At 37.1% G+C, this 22,323-nt stretch overlaps 1 protein-coding gene across 2 annotated transcripts; it reads right to left on the bottom strand.

Annotated features, from left to right (window-relative positions):
• Nucleotides 1–3,121: 3,121 nt before the first annotated feature.
• Nucleotides 3,122–21,441, bottom strand: LOC140820839 (ABC transporter B family member 25, mitochondrial-like). 2 transcript variants are annotated; one of them, XM_073181202.1, is made up of 12 exons: nt 21,268–21,441; nt 21,082–21,198; nt 20,080–20,165; nt 18,219–18,307; nt 17,404–17,459; nt 17,001–17,081; nt 16,831–16,896; nt 16,652–16,744; nt 16,125–16,189; nt 9,412–9,547; nt 8,842–8,990; nt 3,122–3,463 (listed from the first exon to the last, which is right to left on the bottom strand). In XM_073181202.1, the coding sequence occupies exons 1-11, from the start codon at nt 21,319–21,321 to the stop codon at nt 8,847–8,849; spliced, it is 987 nt and encodes a 328-aa protein (XP_073037303.1). In that variant the 5' UTR covers nt 21,322–21,441; the 3' UTR covers nt 3,122–3,463; nt 8,842–8,846. The 2 variants fall into 2 exon arrangements, with proteins under 2 accessions (XP_073037303.1, XP_073037302.1); XM_073181201.1 differs by lacking the exon at nt 3,122–3,463 and having other exon boundaries at nt 8,823–8,990.
• Between the last annotated feature and the right edge of the window lie 882 nt (nt 21,442–22,323).

The raw sequence follows: 22,323 nt of genomic DNA, 5'->3' as shown, positions 1-22,323 counted from the left end.
AAAACTGGCTCTGATACCATTGTTGGAGTACCGTTTTCTCGCACTCAAGGCGCAGCAGAAGTTCAAAATTTTTTTTTTGATGTTTGAAACGTCCTTGGGCGTCGTATGAATTAAAACTTTAATAGGATGTTTAGAACTGTTTACCTTTGCATATTTAAGCTAGCTCCAAACTATTCTCAATTTTAAACGAAGGTTTTTTTTTTTAATTCTTTAGAACGGATCTCCTTCCTTTGATCGTCTAATCAGGTCCATGATCGGAGACTGGATTACTTGCTTAGATAGAACTAGAGATCTAAACAAACTTTGCGTCAAGACTGGATCACACAATTTCAGAAATCTAGTGATGACGAGGGCGCACGGTGGAAAGAGTTTTTGGCCGAAAGTTTTGCCAAAATTTAAGAGTTGGTCGAAAACTTGTTGAAGGAGGAGATAAGAAGTGTGCAAAAACTATCTTATTTCATATCACCCTTAATAAAATATTTATAGAATTTGATTCCTGGTCAAATCAAAAGTCATTCTCTTATTAAGATTCATAATCGTAATTCCATTAGGATTCCTATTTTCATTAATGAACGAAAATTCTCATGTTATATATATCATGTAAAGTCAACTCTTGATAATGCACATATATCAACTCTTGATAATACATCTACACATACATATAGACATATATACATGTATAGAAATACACTTAAAATTAAATAAATCTTATTTAATTTCTTAATTAATTGTTAATTAATTAAGAAATTAATTGATCTATTTCACATCTCCCTAGAATATTACATGAAAATCACCTACATATACCAGTCACAATTACTAATATTATTATTTAATTAGTAGTATCTAAATTTACTAAATAAATAATTGTGTACTCATTATAACTCTGATCAACGATCATATAACATCGATGTATCAATGAAAAACATCTTGTTCATATAATAAAAATTGAAAATTTCGAAAATCAAAATTTTCACCGATCAATTTTTGGCAGCTGCCATTTTTATAAACTGCTTCACCAAAACAGACAGTTTCACTCTCCTTACTTAATTTAGCAATTAAGCTTATGAGCTCCTTCATAAACAATCTGTTTGATCTCTATCAAAATACAATCGTCAAATTCACCTCTTTGAACTTGAATATCTCAATGAGAACACAAAATCTGATACTTGTGTGACCATCAATGGTTTAAGGATAAAACTAGTCGTGAGTTCACAACTTAATGTGACTCGAAATAATATTTAATCTTATTCTGGCTTATCCTAACTAGCCTCATTTTTTTCAACCCCTTGATCAAGAATGTCAGAGCTCAAGTCAGATTGCACCCATCGGATCATGGTAAAAGAGTCTAGTAGAATCGACCCATGATCCCCCATGTATCATTTTTAGTGCCTGCAAGAACCTTAAGTTATTGTTAGCGTACAGTACGGTGTCTTCAAATCATATATCTCAATCGAATTTGCAACCACTGACATATGAAGAGTTAGTTGCATTTGAATTCAATAACGATGTGATGTATCGTTGAGAGGCAGATCTCATGGTATCTTTTGCATATTCAATGACTTTATCTATGCTGGTTGCATTAGTATACAAATAAATTAAATGTCATAATTGGATAAAACGTAAATTATTATTAAAATAAAGATTGTTTTTATATAAGAGTCAATAAAGTTCAAGCCACAAGTTGGATCGCTGAACATCTACTTTAACAATTAATACTAAAATATACGTGTGTGCTTTTTTTCTTTGGGAAAGATAAACCCAACTAATTACAAATTCGTATAGTTAATTACATGGAATTATGTTCTTTTTTTTTTATTTGGAAATAACTCCACCATCTTACAATGCAAGAGAGATACATATAAGCTACTTCATGAATATTTTAATTTGAATTTCGAAAGTATCATTCATATCATAGGAAAACAAAAGGCTTGCATGATTTTGGCTGTAACAAAAAAAATATCACTTAAACAGCGAGTATTGAGCTCTATTTTGCAAATAGTATTGAACTCTATTTTGCAAATACTTTTAAAGAATTCTTTAATCCTTTTAAATTTAGAATAATAAACCAAATTTTTAAATATTAAACTGATTTCTGGATCTGTAAATTGATTTTCAGAAATAAACATATGATTCAACTCTAAACCACGTTCTCATAAAACACATGAAATTGTATTATGTGTGATAAAATATTTTGATATTTTTTTAGTATAAGGACATGATATTTAATTATCCATGAACACAAATGAATAATATATTTTATTTGATGTTATTTTTATCAAAAATATTATAATGTAATAACAAGAGTCAATAACACTATTGTTTACCTCAAAAGAATTTTTGAACGCCGTAATTTGATTTATATCTGTTGTCGCATTATTTTACACACGTTGCGTGTGCGTCATTGCCATTTATTAGTTTTAAATGAAAATATAACTTAATGATTAAGAACTGGTTTTGTATCGATACAATGAAAATAAGTCTCTTCATTTCTGTTCTTTTGCCTAGCATCCACGAATAGATCTATTTTATATAAGGAGGTAAATGAACCAAATCGTTTGTGAGCTATTCGAAGCTCAATTCGATAAAAGTTCGTTTGAGCTTGTTTAATGAGAGTTGTTAAGATAAACAAACCAAACTCAAGCTTTACAGTATTCGACTTGTTAACTCGTGAACATATTCGTGGGTAAGTTTATGAGTAATCTTTTAGATGAAAAATAATAGTTTTGATTTTTGATTTTGCATATTATTTATGAAATATATAGAAAAATCTATTAAATTTATTTATTATAATAAATTTACAAATTTTAATAAGAATAATATATTTTTCTTTAAATATATAATTTATTTTTAATTAATTTAATGAAAATTTAAATGTATAATTCATATTTATTAAGCTTGTTTAGGCTCGATAAAAGCTTGAATAAGTTCGTGAACCATTCATATATTCGTTAAATAAAGCTCGAGCTCGGCTCGATTATAAACGAACCAAGCTCAAACATTCAAAAGTTCGACTCGACTCGACTCGACTCGACTCGACTCGATTACATCCCTAATTTTACGCACTTTCATAAACTTTGGATCCTCGGTATACTATTCTGTCATGAATCAAAACTTAAAGAACTAAAACTAAAAGTTAATATTATTTCGGTATTGAATCAAAAATTATTACAGGATCTGAAAGTGTAGGACATTTGCAGATCATAAGTAATAAATATCTACCAGATTTATGCTAAGATACAACATGTATTGATGTTATTCCGAGGAGACAGAGGGACGTAGTAAATTATGATGTGTACATTGTATACGCGAACAGACGGGATATAAATTCAAAGACGAAATAGCATGAAACCTGACATAAGTTTTTGATGATCCAGGTCTGTCAAATGAGAAGAATTTTTGACATGGAAAACCAAAGAAGATGCATACTTGCTTCCCCCATCTGTAAAAGCTAAAATGAGATGTTATACAAGTCATTTTTAGAGAGATGTGCTCTCCCCTCTCTCTAGGGAAAATGGCGATTTCGATTGGAGCTACTGTTCTTACTTTTTATTTCGATTTTCTTGAATCTAACAACTGTTAAATTCGAGATTATTTCTGAATATTGGTGCCTTCTCTCGTTTTTTCCGTGTTATTCACTTCGAATAGTGGAACGTATTTCTTCGATTTCTGCGTTTATTTCGCAGGGTTATTCACGATTTATTTTCGTGATTGGAATCATATCCCAGTAGCAGGCATTTGATTCAGATATCTTGGGCTAATCTCGATTGACTTTCTGCTGGACTTCCATTTCACATTCGTGATTGGATTCGAGATTCATTTGGGCATTTGCTTCAGGAATTTCGCGATTGTTCTTGACATCGATTCAGGTACTTCGCTGAGCCAAGTGTTTGGTTATTTGTCCAAGTGAGTGATTCATGACTAAAATCACTCCCCTTCCGAATGATAGTATACCTGCTGGAAATGGTTCGGGGTTAATGAATAATGCAGATAATGCACATCCAAATTTCGTGAGTGACAAGACTGAATTGTCCAAGAACTCTACTGTAATTGCTCATCCTAATACCGTTATTGACAAGAATATTGCGCCCAAGGTGCTTGCTATTGTTCCTAATGCTTGTAATCAACAAAGGATCCCGTTTGTGAATCTGTTTAAAGCAAACCGATTGGCGAATGAGAGCTGTAAACTCAAACCGATTGAGCGTGGTTCTAATACATTGAAGTTCTCGTATGATGTGATTGATTCTGTGGATAATACTTATGGGTTCTGCTTATTGGGATATGTTATTAGTGGAAGGCCCTCCTCTTTTGCATTCCATGAGTTAGTAAAAAAATGGGGAAAAGATGTCAGATTTCAAACTCATGAGAGTGGTTGGATAGTCTTCTCGTTTCCTACAACAGATTTGCGTGATACAATCCTTAAGGGTGGTCCTTACTTGATTCAAGGTCTGCACTTATTCATTAAAGAGATGCCTAGATGTTTTAGATTCAGACAAGAGGATCTTGTATCTGTCCCGGCATGGGTGCAAATCCATGGGCTTCCTCCTGACTGTTGGAATCAGTTTATCCTTAGTAATATTGCTGCTGAGTTGGGTGTCCCTATTCACATGGACTTGCTAACTCAAGGGCGCAAACGCATGAAATTTGCTAGGGTCTTGATTAATATTGACTTAGCCTCACCTAAGGTGCATACTATCTCGGTCGAGCTACCTACAGGATCGGTGGACATCCAATTTGTGTATGAACAGGAAATCAAATATTGTTCTACGTGTAAGAATGCTGGGCATGATGCTGCTACTTGCCTAACTACTAATGGAGGGGAGAATGTGCCAGGCACTAGTGCACAGCCGAAATCTTATACTAGACAGAGATCGAGGAGTGCGACATGGAATAGAGCTGCCTCTCGTGGTAGAGCTCGAGCTTCTAGTACTCATTATCGTGCACCACCGAAGCCAATCCATACTGAGGATAAGCCGGGGCCGAGTGCAGAATTGGGACAGAAAACCGCAGGTACCGAGAGTATTGAGGATATGGCTCGTTGTGAGGATGGCAATTCCGCTACTGTCATTTCGACTGATATTATGGAAAGCGTGAGCAAAGGTAAAGGGGTGCTAATTAGCGAATTTCCACACTTGGGGGAGTCTTTGATTGTCCCTGTTGCTATTGAGGATCCTTTCATTGATGTTGCTAATAAGAAAAACAAAAAGAAGAACAAAGCCATTAAGACCGTGGGGAAGAAGGGGCTCAAAATTGCGCATATTGACACCTTCTTTGATGACATGGATGATGACAGTGATATCGAGCTCATCAAGTTGAAAAACAAAGACAAAGATAAGAGGTCTTCTGGGAATTCGAGGAAGGGTGGGCATACCCAAAATGCCACCAATCCTCAATGATTGTTGCTTGCTGGAATGTTAGGGGCTTACATAAGCCTCTAAAACAGAAGAGTGTGCAATCATTAATGCACACTCGTAAGATCGATGTTATAGGTATTTTGGAATCGAAACTTGATGAGCAATCACTTTCCTCTATGATGAGAATTCGTTTCCCAGGTATGAAAGTTATTCATAACTTTTGTCTTAATACAAGAGGGCGAATTTGTGTGGTGTGGAACCCGAATAAAGTTGATCTTAATGTTTTGAGTATGACCGAACAGTCGGTCCACGTATGCATCGAGTATCTGAGCTCGAAAACCAGGATTTGTGCTTCGTTTGTTTATGGGTTACATACAATCGTTCTAAGGCGAGCATTGTGGGACGATTTGATTGAGTTTGGGGCCACGAATTCTCTTCCTTGGATGGTATTAGGAGACTTTAATACTGTTTTATCACCAAATGAGAAAGTTGGTGGGTTGATGGTTAAGAATTATGACATCAGAGATTTTGTTGACTGTGTTGCTACCCTGGATTTGTTGGATTTACGACAGGTTGGCTGTGCATTCACTTGGAGTAACTCAAAGGTATGTAGTAAGCTCGATCGTGTGCTTGTGAATCAACAGTGGGTTACTTTGCACCTAGATGGATATGTCGATTTTGTTCCTCCTGGTTGTGTTTCTGACCACACTGTCAGCATTGTGTCATTTGTTCATCCACCGGCTAAGCGTGACAAACCGTTTAAATTTTTCAACATGTGGGCACTCAGTGATAGCTTCCTAGAGACAGTTGCACGAAATTGGAAGTTTTTGGGGCATGGCACCGCGCAGTATTCACTTAAACAGATGCTTAATAATCTGAAACACCCTCTGAAGCAGTTGAATAAGAAACAATTTAGCCATATATCTTCGAGGGCTTCTGCTGCTGCGAAATCACTTACTAATTTGCAGCGTGACATGCTGCACTCGGGGGTGACGCCGAACGGTTATGGCGAGATGAAAAGGCGTACAGAGTTATTGCTGGAAGCAGAGCGATCATTTATTGCACAAAAGGCCAAGCTTAGCTACTTGCAACAAGGTGACAGGTGTACTAAATTCTTTCATGATTTGATTAAGAGGAATAACAAAAGAAATGCTATTGTTGCGATTAACAATTCTGCAGGGGTAACCATTACCGAGCCCGATCTTATTGCCGAGTTGTTTGTGGATTATTACAAGAACTTATTGGGTACCCGCGTGAACAGAACCCAGATTGACAGCGAAGCTATACTAGATGGGCCGTGTGTGCCTGTCGAGAGTTGGGATGCCTTAACAGCGATCGTGTCTAGTGATGAGATTGAGGCAGCCTTGTTCGACATTGATTATGACAAGGCTCCGGGTGCTGATGGGTATGGTTCTTTCTTCTTCAAGAAAGCGTGGCCGGTTGTTAAGAATGATGTGGTGTCAGCAGTCCAAGAATTCTTTCAGAGTGCTCGGTTGCTTAAGCAATGGAATCATGCCGTTATTGCTCTTATCCCAAAATCGGTGGACTCTTCATCGGTGAATGAATTCAGACCGATTTCTTGTTGCACGGTGTTCTACAAAATTATTGCAAAGATCCTCTCTAAGCGATTGGGTGAGGTTGTGGGTTCCTTGATTGACGAGGCACAAGCTGCCTTTATTCGGGGTCGGTCTATCGTTGACAATATACACCGAGCCCAAGAACTTTTGAGGAAATATGCACGTAAGCGTGGATCACCGCGTTGCATCCTCAAGGTGGACATTCAAAAAGCCTATGACACGGTGGATTGGTCCTTCTTGAAAGAGGTATTATCTGGCCTTAACTTTCCTAGAGTTTTTATTGATTGGATCATGGAATGTGTATCTACCACGTCCTACTCCATCTCTTTGAATGGGAATTATCATGGGCATTTCAAAGGACAGAGGGGGCTTAGACAGGGTGATCCTCTATCACCATTCTTATTTACTCTGTGTTTGGAGGTCCTATCTAGGTCTCTAAAACGCACGTCTCGATCAGCTCACTTCGGTTTCCATCCCAAATGCGCTAATCTTCGTATCACTCATTTGGCTTATGCGGATGACTTATTACTCCTTTCGAGGGGCGACACCCGTAGTGTATCGATGATCATGGAATGCTTGAATAACTTTGGAGATATGGCGGGACTGCGTGTCAACCTATTGAAATCTAACATTTACATGGCTGCCATTGATGACAGAGTTCGTGATGAGATATTGCAGATTACAGGTTTCAGCCCGGGAAATCTTCCATTCCGGTATTTGGGCGTGCCTCTTGCAGCTAGGAATCTGAGATCTTCAGATTACTCAAAGCTGGTGGAATCAATCGCAGCGAAATTTAATAGTTGGCCTAGACAATCACTCTCTTATGCTGGGAAGATCGAGCTTGTTAGATCGGTGGTGCAAGGTATTGAATGTTTTTGGCTTTCCATTTTGCCTATCCCCAATTGCATTATTGATTCCATACACTCTCTCTGTCGTAAATTTGTTTGGCCAACGAAGCACCCACCCATTGCCTGGGTTACTCTTTGCAAATCGATTGATGATGGAGGGCTGGGACTTAAGAATCTGAAATGTTGGAACAAGGCTTTGATTGCTAAGACGTTGTGGAAGATTCAAATGCGAAAGGAGAGTTTGTGGATTAGATGGGTTAATCATTTTTATAGCAAAGTTGGGGGGGTTTGGAGTTGGGGTTGGCATAAGGATGAGTCTCCATTGATTAAACAGCTAATAGCTATTCGTGATGAAATTGTCCTTCGGATGGGCTCGGTTGATGCGGCTTCTACCACGTTACAATCCTGGTTTTCTAGTGGTGAGGGAATTGGTAAAGCATATGATTTCTTCACTAAGAAGGTTGGTAAATGGCCATGGAAACCTCTGCTCAGCCGTTCGTGTATCCTTCCCAAACATAAATTCACATTGTGGTTGGTGGCACACTCCAAGCTGCGTACTCGAGATAGGCTGCCGTATGCTATTGACAAAGCCTGCATTTTATGTGATGGTAACATCGAATCGGTAGATCACCTATTTTTCCGTTGTGCGTTCTCTATTGCTGTTTGGACAGATATTAAGAACTGGCTTGGTATGTCGAAAATTATGGGCTCGACCACAGCGGTGCTGAGAGCTTATAGAAATCACTATGGAGGCAAATCGATGTTGGCTAGACTGCGTGCCTCGGCCCTAGCAGCTACGGTGTACCACATTTGGAATGCTCGGAATAGGAGGATGTTTGATGATGAGAAGCCAAGAATTGAAGATATAGTGAAGACTATTAAGATTCTTGTTTTACGTTGTATTCCTAATTCGATGGACATCTGTCTTGTTTAGGTTTGATTAAGTAATACTGTTGGATATTCTCCTGGGTATGCCCAGTGTACTTGTACTCAAACTTTTTACCCTCGTTTTTAATGAAATTTTCGTTAAAAAAAAAAAAAAAAAAAAAAATAAAATGAGATGTTGGAATTCATGCCACCACTTTGATAGCCTCATCAAGGGAATCAACTGTGGCATTTTGTTGTGCCCAAAGTTGTGCATATCTCCCATTCTTCGACAAAAGGACTTCATGCGGTCCCTGTTCTATAACCCGTCCATTTTCCAAAACTACAATCTGAAATAATCCATTGAAGAGAACATATTAATGCCGATTGTAAAGGAAACACTAATAATGAACATGTGAGATGCATGAATTCAGCTAAGAGGAATATAACAAGGTACCCATCATAGATTGCAAAGTTACGGTAAAATAATAGGCTTATAGTAAGGAGTTATCAGGGATTGGAAAATTGCTCTTTCAAAATCTCTGTCACCCACCATTACGTCAGCGTGTTAGCACATGAGAAACCATGGATAATTTACCATATAAATATCTTCTTGTGTTTAAAACTGGGGAAATGCAAATACTTTCCAGCATCCCCATAGGAAAAAAAGTTTATTCTCACAAATTGGTATATTGAGTTGGGTAACAATCAACTAAAAAAAAGGTCATAAATATGTAGGTAAGTAAATAAGAATTGGTGCAGAATACGTACCTGATCACACTGCATTGCTGTTGTAAGCCTGTGAGCAATAAATATGGAAGTCCGGCCATTAGCTAGGGATTTCAATGCACTTAAAATCTCTGCTTCTGTTGTGCTGTCAAGAGCACTCGTAGCTTCATCACAGAACCTAAAGGCAAAAACGTGATTAAAAAAGGAGCACTCAACATCAGTTGTGGAGTCCTCATCTAAAGTTTATTTTGTGTTGATAAAGAGATGTAGCTCTACCAAACTCCATCACAACACTAGCATTTTTTGGAAAAAAACATTTAAGTTGACATGAAACTCCAACATATAGTTCATTATATCATTGAAGTGTTGTACAATAATATGGAGAAGATTTTGTAAATATTTTATCAATTAGTCGTGATTCGATAAGATTGTCAAATATTGTAAATATGGTAGGATAATATTCTGGTTTTGGTAGGAATATTTTTAGTCTTCCAATTTTGTGGGATTAGAGTAGCTCATTGTACTCTATATAAGATGCAATTGTATCTATGAAGTAATACACAACTGTTATCTCCAAAAGCCTAACTTATTTCTGCATGGTATCAAAGCCCTAGGGTTTGGAATTCCCTTCGCCGTCTAACAGCTTGTTCGCAACCTTCATCTTTGAAAAATGTCATCGGACTCATCCAAAAATTCGTCCTCCTCTGACGAGCCCACTGTCGAGAAATCGCCGACTACCTTTGCTCCTCTTTCTGGGAGAGATGTGTCGTCTCTCCAAATCACTGCCCACAAACTCAACCCCTACAATTATTTCCGTCAAGATTGTGATATGTGGCTGTGGAAAAATGGGTCCTCTCACCGGAGAACTTGCATCACCAAATAAGTCGGGCCCGTCCTGTCCTACCAAACTTGGGTTGCTTGAAATTCAATTTTCCTCGCATGGTTTATCAATTACATGGAGAACAGCATCAGTCATAGCTATTTGTGGTTTCAAACAGCAAAAGAAGTCCGGAATGCTGCTCGTCAGATGTATTCTGACCTTGGAAATGCCTCACAGATTTTTTATCTTCGATAAAAACTTAAATGCAGCAAGGTTCTAATTCCATGACACAACACTTCACGGACCTTCAAAACTTGCGGCAAGAGTGGGATCTTTTTCTGGACAACACTCAAACTTGTGCTGAATACAGTGTCAACATTTGTCAAAATCTTGAGAAGGAACGAGTCTTCGATTTCTTTGCAGGACTGAATCGGGAACTCCATGATGTTCGGTGACGTATGGTTGCGCAAAATCCATTTCCATCTCCTGAGGATGCGTTTGCAGAAGTTCGACGTGAAATAATGCGCCGCAAAGTCATGCTTCCTTTACCAGCCACATGTGCTGCATCTGAGGCTTCTGCCTTGATCTCCAATCGAGCGGGCCTGGTGCGAACATTGTAAGCGTCCTAGACATACCAAAGACAAGTGTTGGGAGATCCACAGTAAACCAGCAGACGCCACAAAAACAACCCAATGGTCGTGGCTTCCAAGCCCAAACAGCCTGCTTCCTCAGACATCAACGCACCTTTGACAAAGGAACAAAGAGAGCATATTTGAACAATATTGTCATCTTCTGCGTCAGTCCTTAATCCATCTCCAAGTCGGGCTGTTGGGTCATGCTCGGTCACTCAATCTAGTAAAACCCACTCTGCCCCAATTTTTTGTGTTGCAGAATCTTGGATTGTTGATTCTAGCGCCTCTGATCACATGACAAGAGACTCTAATCTTTTTTGAACTTATACTCCGTGCCCTAAACATATCACAGTTAAAATAGCTGATGGTTGCCTAACTCGTATTGCAGGCATGGGTAACATTCAATTGTCTAGTGATATTATCCTTAAATCCGTCTTTCACGTTCCCTCATTTACTTGTAATCTACATTCTGTCAGTAAGCTGACTAAGGATAATAATAGTGTCACTAGATTCTTACCCTTCTCTTGCTTTTTTCAGGAACTACTATCGGGTAGGATGCTAGGTTTCGCCACGGTCCATCAGTAGGAAGTCTTTTTTGTCAATTGTCAATTTTACGCCTGATTCAAATATTTCAAAAATAATTTTATGACATCATAGGCTAGGCCATCCTAGTTTTTAATATTTACAACATGTGATCCCTTCATTATTCAAGGATAATAAAGATAAATTTGCTTTTATGTGATATTTGTCAAATTGCTAAGCATACACGCATTACTTACTCTCTCAAGCTTATACACCCTCGTCACCATTCTCCTTAATTCTCAATGACATCTGGGGACCCTCACCAGTTACTACACATCTAGGGAAACATTGGTTTATAACATTTATTGATTATCACACACGAGTCACATGGGTTTACCTCCTCAAAAACAAATCTGACACCTCCACAACCTTCGAAATCTTTCATCAAATTATTCAGAACAAATTTAATACTCGCATCCGCAACCTACAAACTGATAATGGTACAAAATACTTATCTGAAAGCCCATGGTATTATTCACCAAAGTTCCTGTGTAGATACTCCTTAGCAAAACAGGGTATATGAACGAAAGAATCGCCATTTTCTAGAGATTGTCCACGGCCTTATGTTCACCATGAATGTTCCCAAATACCTATGGAGGGATGTTGGACTCACCGCTGCCTTTCTTATTAATCGCTTACTTAGCCGTCCACTTCACCTCCAGACTCCATTTTATGTCCTCCTTAAACAAGTTCCCGTCGTCCATATCTCCACTCACCCATCACTTGAGACATTTGGGTGTCTAGCATTTGTGCATGTCCATAATCACAATCGCGGTAAACTTGATCCTCAAGCCATTAGAACTGTATTTGTGGGTTATTGTCCTTCCCAAAAAGGTTACCGATGTTATTGTCCCAGCACTCGAAAGATGTATATCTCGTGTGATGTCACCTTTTTCAAGAACACAGATTTTTTCTCCCAATCTTCGCTTCAGGGGGAAACATCTGATGAACTTGGTTGGGACACTTCTCTCCTTGGTATATGATTCGACCTTACACTGTCTCTTGTCCTGACTTATCCCTGACCAACCCTTACATACTTGAAACCAACACTCCTGTGTCAGAAGCATAAGCAGAAACAGAACCAACACCACAAAAAAAAAACTATATGTCTACTCACAATGGGACAAGTCTCACGTAATTAAAGATGTCGTGAATCCTAGCCACAGTCAAGAGCACGAACCGGTAGTAGATCCTCCTCCGTCAGGTACCACTCATGATTTTAATGTATCTATAGTAAATAGAAAAGGTGTACAATCTTGCACTCAACATCTTATTTCTAACTTTGTCTCTTACTCGAATCTTTCCTCATCATTTCGTGCCTTTACTACAAATTGTCTAGTGCCACCATTCTCAGGTCAATTCAAGAAGCTCTAAATGTTCCCGAATGGAAAGTTGCAGTGCTAGAAGAAATGTTTACCCCACAACAGAATAATAAATGGAGCTTGGTATTATTGCAAGGAAAAATACTGTAGGGTGCAAATGGATGTTTACAGTCAAGTACAAAGTTGATGGTTCGATCGAGAGACATAAAGCACGACTGGTTGCCAAGGGATTCACACAAACTTTAACATTCGCATCTGTAGCAAAACTTAACACCGTAAAAATACTTGTGTCCTTAGCAGCCAATTTTTATTGGCCACTACATCAGTTGGACATTAAAAATGCTTTCCTTAATAGCTAACTCAAAGAAGAAGTTTACATGAGTCAAACCCAGGAGAAATTAGGAAGCCAAATCATATGCATACTCAACAAGTCTCTTTATGGGCTCAAACAATCCCCACGTGCCTAGTTTGGTAGATTTTTTTAAAGTCATCAAGAACTTTGGAGACAGTTAGGAGCAAGCAGAACATACACTCTTTGTAACACACTCAGAAAAAGGGAAGATACTAGTTCTCACAATGTACATCAAAGATATAATTGTCACATGAGACGACGGTCAAGAAATGGAGAATGTTAAGCTGATGATAAGGAGTTCGAAGTTAAAGACCTTGGGACACTGAGGTATTTCTTGGGAATGCAAATTGCTAGGAGTAAGAAAGGGATTTCCATATTTCAAAGAAAGTACACATTGGACCTATTGGAAGAAACTAGTATGTTAGGGTGCAGGCCAAGCCAAACGCTAGTTGAGTTGGGGAATAAAAGACAAATGTTCGAGGGAAACCTAGGTAAAGGAACCTATCAGCGATTCGTTGGGAAGTTCATCTATCTCTCACATATACATCCTGATATTACATTTGTAGTTCGCCTCGTGAATCAATACATGCACTCATCTAGTCAAGGTCACCTTGATGCAGTTTACAAAATATTGAGGTATTTAACGCAGACTCTTGGGAGAAGTTTATTTTTCGCAAAGTGATGATCGAGGAGTGAGTGCATTCTCTGATACAGATTGGGCATGATCTGTAACTGATTGAAAGTCAACATCGGGATATTGTACTGAGGTAATATAAGGTAATCTAGTAACATGGCGATGCAAGAAACAATCAGTTGTTTCTACAAGTAGCGCAGAAGCTGAGTATAGGTCAATGGCTCATGACATATGTGAGCTCATCAGGATTCGAAGCGTGCTGAAGGAACTTAACATAGAGAGCACAGAACCTATGCAGCTCTACAGAGACAACAAAGCAGCCATCACTATCGCCTACAATCCAGTTAATCTTGATAAAACTAACATGTTGAAGCAGATCGACACTTCATTAAAAAAAATATAGACAAAGGGATTATCCATATTGAGTATGTGCCCAGAACTCACCAACTTGTTCATCTACTTACAAAAAGAAAGTCAGAGCAAACTCGTGAATTTCTTGTTGGCGAGCTTGGCCTCATTAATATTTACAATGAAGTTCGAGGGGGAGTGCAGAATAATATGGAAAAGATTGTGTAAATATTTTATCAATAGTTGTGATTTGATATGATAGTCAAATATTATAAACATGGTAGGATAATATTCTGATTTTGGTAGGATAATACTTAGTTTTCTCATTTTGTGGGATTAGATTAGCTCAATGTACTCTATACAAGATGTAATTGTATCTATGAAATAATACACAACAGTTATCTCCAAAAGCCTTGTTTATTTCAGCAAGTATGAATTACTTTTACCTCAAACTCATAAAACTTGCAACACAATAATCATAATTCATCTAGCTTCCTTAAAGCTATTGACTTTTAGGAAAATATAAAATACCTTTGATTTTAGAAACGAAGAGATTTAAACGGGGGGAAAATGCCTGCTAAAGAATCCAATCGCATCTTTGACATAAAGACCCACCAAAATTATATATATAAAAAATAGTCAACCAGAAATTGATAAAACTTTGCCCTGAGCATCAATAATGCCATAATTAGTTTATCCTCTATGAACAGGGTATAATAAGAGATCTAACATATCTTGGAAAAGAGGCTGGAAGCGGGTCATGAAAAGGAACCAGAATGTATAAAAGTTAGGAGGCACTGGTCTGCAATTATGATATCAGTAGTGGTAGAAACAACGCGTGGTGATAGATCCAGCTGTACTGGTGAGTAAAATAAGGAAGAGGTCACACAGGCAAAAGCAACAATGATGGTGCAACGAGGCTGGTGTGAGGCTAGACCGAGGGAAGGAGGAGGAAGAAGTGAAATGGTTGAATCATGATGGATCAAGACTGGTACCATCATCCATGTGGCAGTCTTGATGCCTCAGGATGATTTTGTGTCTGTGACCAAAAGCAGAAGACAGGGGAGAAAAATGAAAGGGTGCTGATGGTAGCAAAACACGGAGATGGTGGTGGAATTGGATATAGGCAGGTTGATGTGCAGCTTGCAATGGACACCTGTTTGGTTGATGATTTCTAAAAAAGTGGAGGACAAAGAAAGAACGTTGGCAACAGAGAAAGAGAGGGTGGTGACAGCACCGCAAAAGGAAAGAATGAGTGAACAAAAATATGGAAAAAGGTTAGATTTTCCAAAAAAAATTGTAAAAACAACTAAAATAGAAAGATAAAATAATTTGTAATCAAAACTATTAGTTAACTTCAGAAATCATTCAACATACACACATGAATGTATCTATGTGTTGTCCCTGTCCCCACAGACCCCACAAGATGGATCATAGTCCCCAAACTCGTCAGGTTTGGGTACATGGATTTATCTATCCTTCACTAACGTGCTTTATTAGAAAGTACTCCCCCCCGTGTTGCCAAGTTACTTCAGCCTAGCTTAATATGTCTAAGAGCAAGTACCAGTGATTACATCATTTTGGAAAATATGACGACAAATTTGAAATATAAAACAATTATTTTCATTCTTCTGAATTCAGCAAACCAAGAACACTACAAAAAAAAGTTGCACCGCCTTTTTCTAAATATAAATTATATAACCCACAGCACTCTGCTCACTCCTATGGAACAAGCACGTCTAACACTGGGTATGCATGGACAACTTTGTTCAATGAGTTACTGAAAAGTCGTGCAGTTAAATTCGCATGTCAAAATGTTTGCATTCGCAAATATGTAAACCACGTAATTATGATTCTCAATAAAAACCATATGATATATACGCTTCATCTTGCTGCACGATTTACTAGTATTTTTAACATTCATAATTTCTCGATACAAATTTAATACCATTTTTTGAACCACGAGCCAGGCTACAAAAAAATAACAACAAAACAGAATGAGTGGACAGATCCATATATTTGCAGCAATGATGCTTGAGAGCTCAATATCTAAGAAGATACTTACATTATGGGAGGTGCTTTCAAGAATGCACGGGCTAGTGAAACACGTTGCTTTTCACCACCACTTAACTGCACAAGAGGACGAGGAACTTTCTAAATAGAAATCGAAAAACTGATAAAAACTCAGAGCCAGAGCATGTATTAGTCTAACTGTCAAAGACTGCTAAATTGACTACTTGTTTCCAATCACCAGGCATCTCGAATTACTGATCCATCCATCATTAGCGAATGGACATGCAAACAGCAGACGATAGTGTGAAAGATGAAATTAAAAAACCTTTCTGAAAGTAATCAGGTGCAGATAATACAGAATTTCTGATTGACACAAACTGCAGGTTTAGAAATCAAAAGTTGCAGCAAAATATTATTTCTTCCCAAGTTATTCTTGAAATATGACTTAAGGTTATAAAAAGAATAACTTTGCAAGCCGAAACTAGAAATATATATAGTTTATAGATAAATGTGTAATCAAGAGAGAATGGTTAACTTTAACAATGGATTTAGTGGGAAGGATAAAAGAAGAAGGCATACCTTAAGCCCTCTCTCCCCGACAACAGTTGAATACTTCTCTGGAAACTTCATAATGGTGTCATGAATTGCAGCACGGCGAGCTGCCTCATACACCTGATACCAGAAAAGAATTGCAACAAGTGAAGAACTTATGAAATTTGCAATCTGCCAGCTCAAAACCAATATAAATTTAAAGAAACCTCTTCCTCTGTCGCTGAAAGGCGGCCATAATGAATATTGTGAAATATGGTATCATTGAACAGTACCTGCCAGCAAAGTATAAGTCCTCCATACAAATTATAAAACCAGAAAGTTTAGAGTTTTGTGAACCTAGATGAAAAATCACCAGGAGTAAAGAAAAGACACTTACGGTATCTTGAGGAACAACGCCAACGGACTTTCTGAGGCTCTCGAGAGTTACCAATCGAGTATCTTGACCATCTATTTTTATCTGTCAAATAGGAAGGTACTTGCACAATTGAATAAAGTCTAGGGCCGCTCAATTTGGCGAAATAAAATATAGAAAATGTTGCAGCTCTTGTTTGACAAATAACTAGCATGATTTTATATGCTCCTTTAATTAATCCTGGTAAGTTGAAATGTATACACATTGCTATAAGCTACTAAACACAACCACCACAAATAGTCTGAGAAAAATACGCCGTGTGACAATGAATTAAAATTCATACATAAAACATCATGCAGGAAATAAATGTTAAATCTTTTTATTGTATAAAAAAAAGATTCAGAAAAGGAAATGTTTGCACTCTTACATGTCCAGAGTGGGCATCAAAAAACCTGAAGAGCAATCTAAGTATGGTAGACTTTCCTGCAAAAATAAGTAGCAACCAACTTATCAATCTTAATTGAAAAAAGTAACAAGAGCAGAACTTAAAATGTAAGAATCCAGGATGAATTGACATCTGTTGCAAGATATTTAACAGAAAAAAGAAGAAAGAAAAAGCATGTATATCACCAAGAACTGAACCTCAATCTAACTTTCATACTTGTATTCCATACTATTTGAACAATTTTACTAAAAACATTGTCAGTGTTGTACTGAACGAACACTTGCTTGGATCAAAAAGCATCAGAGTACTCGGGAAAATAATATGCAGACAAGTATACAATGAATTAATAAGAAAAATGAATGCCCTTAAAATAAGATAGGCATCAGCTCACTTCTGTGAAACATATGTAGACTTTGAATAATTAACGTTGTATGAAGGTCTCAAAACAAAACTTTCCAAAACTCATCAAGTTCAGCACATTTTACTTCCATTCCAGGAAACAAAGACACCATAAATTGTTTTTTTCTTATAACATCAGTATGTATGTCAGCTTTCATAGATGCTGCTGGCCCAAGGACCGAAACATATTCTCTCCCCAAGCAAAAACTTCAAGCAACAGAACAAGTTAATCCAAACTGATGAGCATGCATCAAAAGTAAAATGGAAGAAGAAAAAGAAAAAATTCAGCAACTATATAGCTAATAACCAAAGCACATGGAAGCCGACCATCATCAGATACTTAACCAAAAGACAGATGGTAAATATTATTTACAGTCAATTTCAAACGATCTAATTACCACTGCCACTTGTTCCAACAATAGCCACACTTTTCCCTGCTGGCACAACAAATGACGTTCCATCAAGAATCTTCCTTTCTGAAAGATAACTACACAAGCAGATCACAGAAGAAATGCAAGAGATGAACATCTATGTTATTAATCTCAAATATAGTGAATTAAAAAAATTCACAGAAATTGAACATATTAGAAACTTCAAACATTGACAGATAAAAACAAACTATAAGATATGATATCACTGAACAGTTTAAGAGAACCCGATCATGGTCGTTTAGAGAACCAAAGTATTAAAGGTAAATAATTTTGTGATTTCAAGGTAAATATTTTGTGATTAAAGAGAATACCAACACTTTAGTTTCAAACTTCTACAACAGCCATAAAAGATACTAAGCATAAAATTCTTGAATATTTCAGTGCCATGCAGAAGTATATACATAATCGTCCGTTGTTTTATGTTGTTTCAATAGTGACATGATCCCTGGAAGTTCTCCAAGAACACAAGTACGAACACTTATGCATGTGCAATTGTGCATCCATCTCTAGATTACAGCAGTCAGATCTGTTTCAATCCACACGTCCTACTTCTAGCTTGTGCTATTTTTATTAGGTATCCGTATAACACAAGGATCTAAAGTTTCATGTACCGTTTTTGCGGGATAATATATTAGTTTGATTCCAGAAAATATGCATACCGTCAACTCCTATGTGAAGGGCAGATGGAATATTCCTGTGAAGTGCACTTGAGCCGTGAAAGGCCCAAATTATAATTCAACACTCCCTCTTTCAGCAGAAACAAGCCCTAGTCCCCAAATCGTCTCTTTCCCTTCGTCCAAATTCCCCTCGCAGCCGACAATTTCTCTCCGACAGCGAGAGTTGATCGCAAGGACCCATAACCCTCATTCGACCACCATGAGTGCCTTCTCGTTGATGATAAATTTTGATCAACTATGTTGCTTTAATTCACGATTTTGGCTTTTAGTCGAACATGAATCATTATCTAGTTTATTTTTAATGTTGCAGACTTGTTTAGGCGCTTTTTAAATTCAAATCTCCTTTAATTAATGTAGGTGTGGACATGAGATAACGCGTCATGTCTCAAAATTTTCAAGAGTTCTGCCCCATTTGTGCATGTCGATGTGCGTGTGCAAGATAGCACTCCTTGAATTTTCAGTGGCTTATATATTTATAGTTGAATGTTTTTTTAGAGATTTATTTATTTTCTTCAACATGGGTGAGTTGTGTCCTGGCCAAGGCTTATATTGGTAGAGAATTGTGCACCCTACTTTAATCTTTTAGATTTGTGTATAATATAAACCTGTAATAGACTTAAAGGCATATACTTGTATGCAAGCAAAATAGAATATTGCTGTTATGGTATACTATAATTCTTATAGTGTTTGGTTTCTGATTCAGCAAGGTCTAGTGTGATAATTCAATACAGATTTTGTTATTTCTTGTAGTGTAAACTGTAAAGTGAAGAAATGATACTGGCATCGACCTCTGATGGCTAGACGAAGGAGATGCTTCTTTGGGGACTAAGCTTGTTTCTGCTGAAAGAGGGAGAATCGGGTTATAATTTGGTCCTTTCACGGCTAACGTGCACATCACGTGAATGTTCCGTTTGCCGTTCACGGAGGAGATGACAGTAGGGATATTTTCTAGAATCAAATTAACAGATGACGAACATAAATGGGAAGGCAAATGTTTGGGGACATAATTGGGAAAAACCGGAGACTAGAGGGATATACTAATGTATTATCCCCATTCTGCAGATACGATCTTTAGATATCGTATTTTTCTACTGTGTACATATAGAATTCATTTTGACAGCAGAATGCTAACCAAAGATTATGAAGTGCACCTGAAGTGAACATCGTCAAATTCAATGCCACCCCCAATTAATTTCAAAGGCTTGGCATTATCCATGTCCCTGATTTCAGCCTTCTCCTGGAGGACGAATCAGAAAAATTGTCAGAATTTTCATAAATAAGTCAACGAATTGTCATCAGTGACTGAAGAAACTAACTTTATGCAGGCGAGTAAAAACACATACCACACGAGATTATGGCAACAATAAACATTCCCGACTACATGATGAAATCGACAATGTTCAAGGTGAAATCATCATTGCACACACAAAACTACAAAAGTTAAAACAGATGAAAAAACTTTTACACAACCTATCGAGTAGATTTTTTTTTTTTTTGATAGAAAACTAGAATATTATATATTAGCGACCTATCGAGTAGATTGAATCAACACACACAGCAGCAAATCAAATTATGATCCAAACTCAAAAGAATTCATGTAAAGAAAAAAGGAAACACACACGATATGAACGAGTAGAGGTATAGTAAGGCCATAAGTCCAATCTCACGATTTTTTACCTTCATTTGGTGCCATAGCCTTAGAACATGAAAATCAAGTATATTGGAATGTAGTAACCAGAAACGCAGAACAATAAGCTTCACCAGCAAATAATTGATTTCATCTAAGCTAGCTTTCACAGAAACCTTCCAACTAATCTCTCATCACATAGCCATGCTTCTTTGAATCACTTCTTTATTCCCAACTTCTCTTAACATCTAAACTTAATATCTAGTATTGTTGGCTGAAAACCTCACTATACCATTTATGTGCATTTAGATTACACCACACAATTGTTTTAGGGTTTGATAAAGAGACATCTTTGTTAGAGGACACACGTATTTCTCACTCAAGCCTATTGACCAAGCTGAGCTAAGAGCAACCCTTGTGGAAAGCAAAACAACAAAATTAGAAACAAAGAATGATACAACAAACAAAATTTTGAAACACTAGCATGAAAAATGGGATGGGGAACTTCCGGCCAATGAGACAATACCTCGAGTAAGTTGAACATGGCCTTCATGTCAACCAAACTTTGAATTGTTTCTCTATAGACACTTCCAAGGAAGTTGAGTGGAAGAGAAAGCTGAAACAATAGCCCGTTTACCATGACCTACGAAGAGAAATGTTTTGTTATGGATTTATAGTGTATCCTTTGTGACAAAAAAATTGATTTTTTTACCAAGTCTCCAACAGTCATACTGCCATTCATAATCCCATGTGAACACAAGACCATAGCTGCAGAGATTGCTGCACTGAAAATCAAACTCTGGCCAAAGTTTAAGACGGCAAGACTTCTTTGAGTTTTCAATGCAGCATCTTCATATTCTGAAAGAATTTATGAATTTAATTAAATTGATATCAGTAAACATTTAAACAATAAATTAGCATATAATTAAATATAATTAAACATTCCTCAACACATAAAAATTGCTGAAAATGAACCGCTTGTTATACCGCAATATTTGTAAGTTAACTGGAGAAAGAAAAAAGTGTTTCAGACTTTGCTTCCCTAATATATCAGCTTCATTGCACAATTATGCTTTGTAAATATCAAACCAATGAAGAATGGTTAAATTTGCTAAACCAAACGCATAATGTAACGTCCAAAAACCAACCTACGTAAACCACATGCATGCAAATGAACTAAATTGTTTAATTATATTATTTAATTGATTTTAAATGCTTACATGATGCATGTTATATGATTGAAAGTCTAATTGCATGATTTTGTGAAAACTATAGATTTTACTCGAATATTCGATAATAAGCTGGGGAAAAGAAATCGGGGACGACCAAGACAAAATAAATATTTACAAGGCTTCTTAATATGATCAAAAATAATTAAATTTTTCTAAAAATAAAATAGTTTAAATTATTTTACGAGACGAGCACAATTTTACCAGGGAAGCCGGTTTTGGGCAAACGAGGGACTTTTAAAATACCAAAAACATTATTTTTTAAAACTAATTTTCATAAACATTTATTTTCAATTAAATATTTGTTATTGGGCATAATTTACCTAGGATAAGTAGGCTCAATTGCTCCTAAATTTGAAAACCCAAACCCATTATCATGTAAATTAAAATCTATAAAATAAGAACCTAGGCTTCTAAACCCCAGTATTCAGCTGATCACTCACACACAATACACACACTAAAATTCGAAACCTCGGAGGAAGAGAAACAAGGAGTCTTCGTCGCCCGTTCGTTCTTTCTCGCACCCCACGCCGACGGTC

This window comes from Primulina eburnea, unplaced genomic scaffold (genome assembly GCF_022965805.1).
Source record: "Primulina eburnea isolate SZY01 unplaced genomic scaffold, ASM2296580v1 ctg191_ERROPOS3500000, whole genome shotgun sequence".
Taxonomy (NCBI): domain Eukaryota; kingdom Viridiplantae; phylum Streptophyta; class Magnoliopsida; order Lamiales; family Gesneriaceae; genus Primulina; species Primulina eburnea.
Note: the sequence above shows the minus strand (reverse complement) of the source record. Positions and strands in the feature narration are given on the sequence as shown.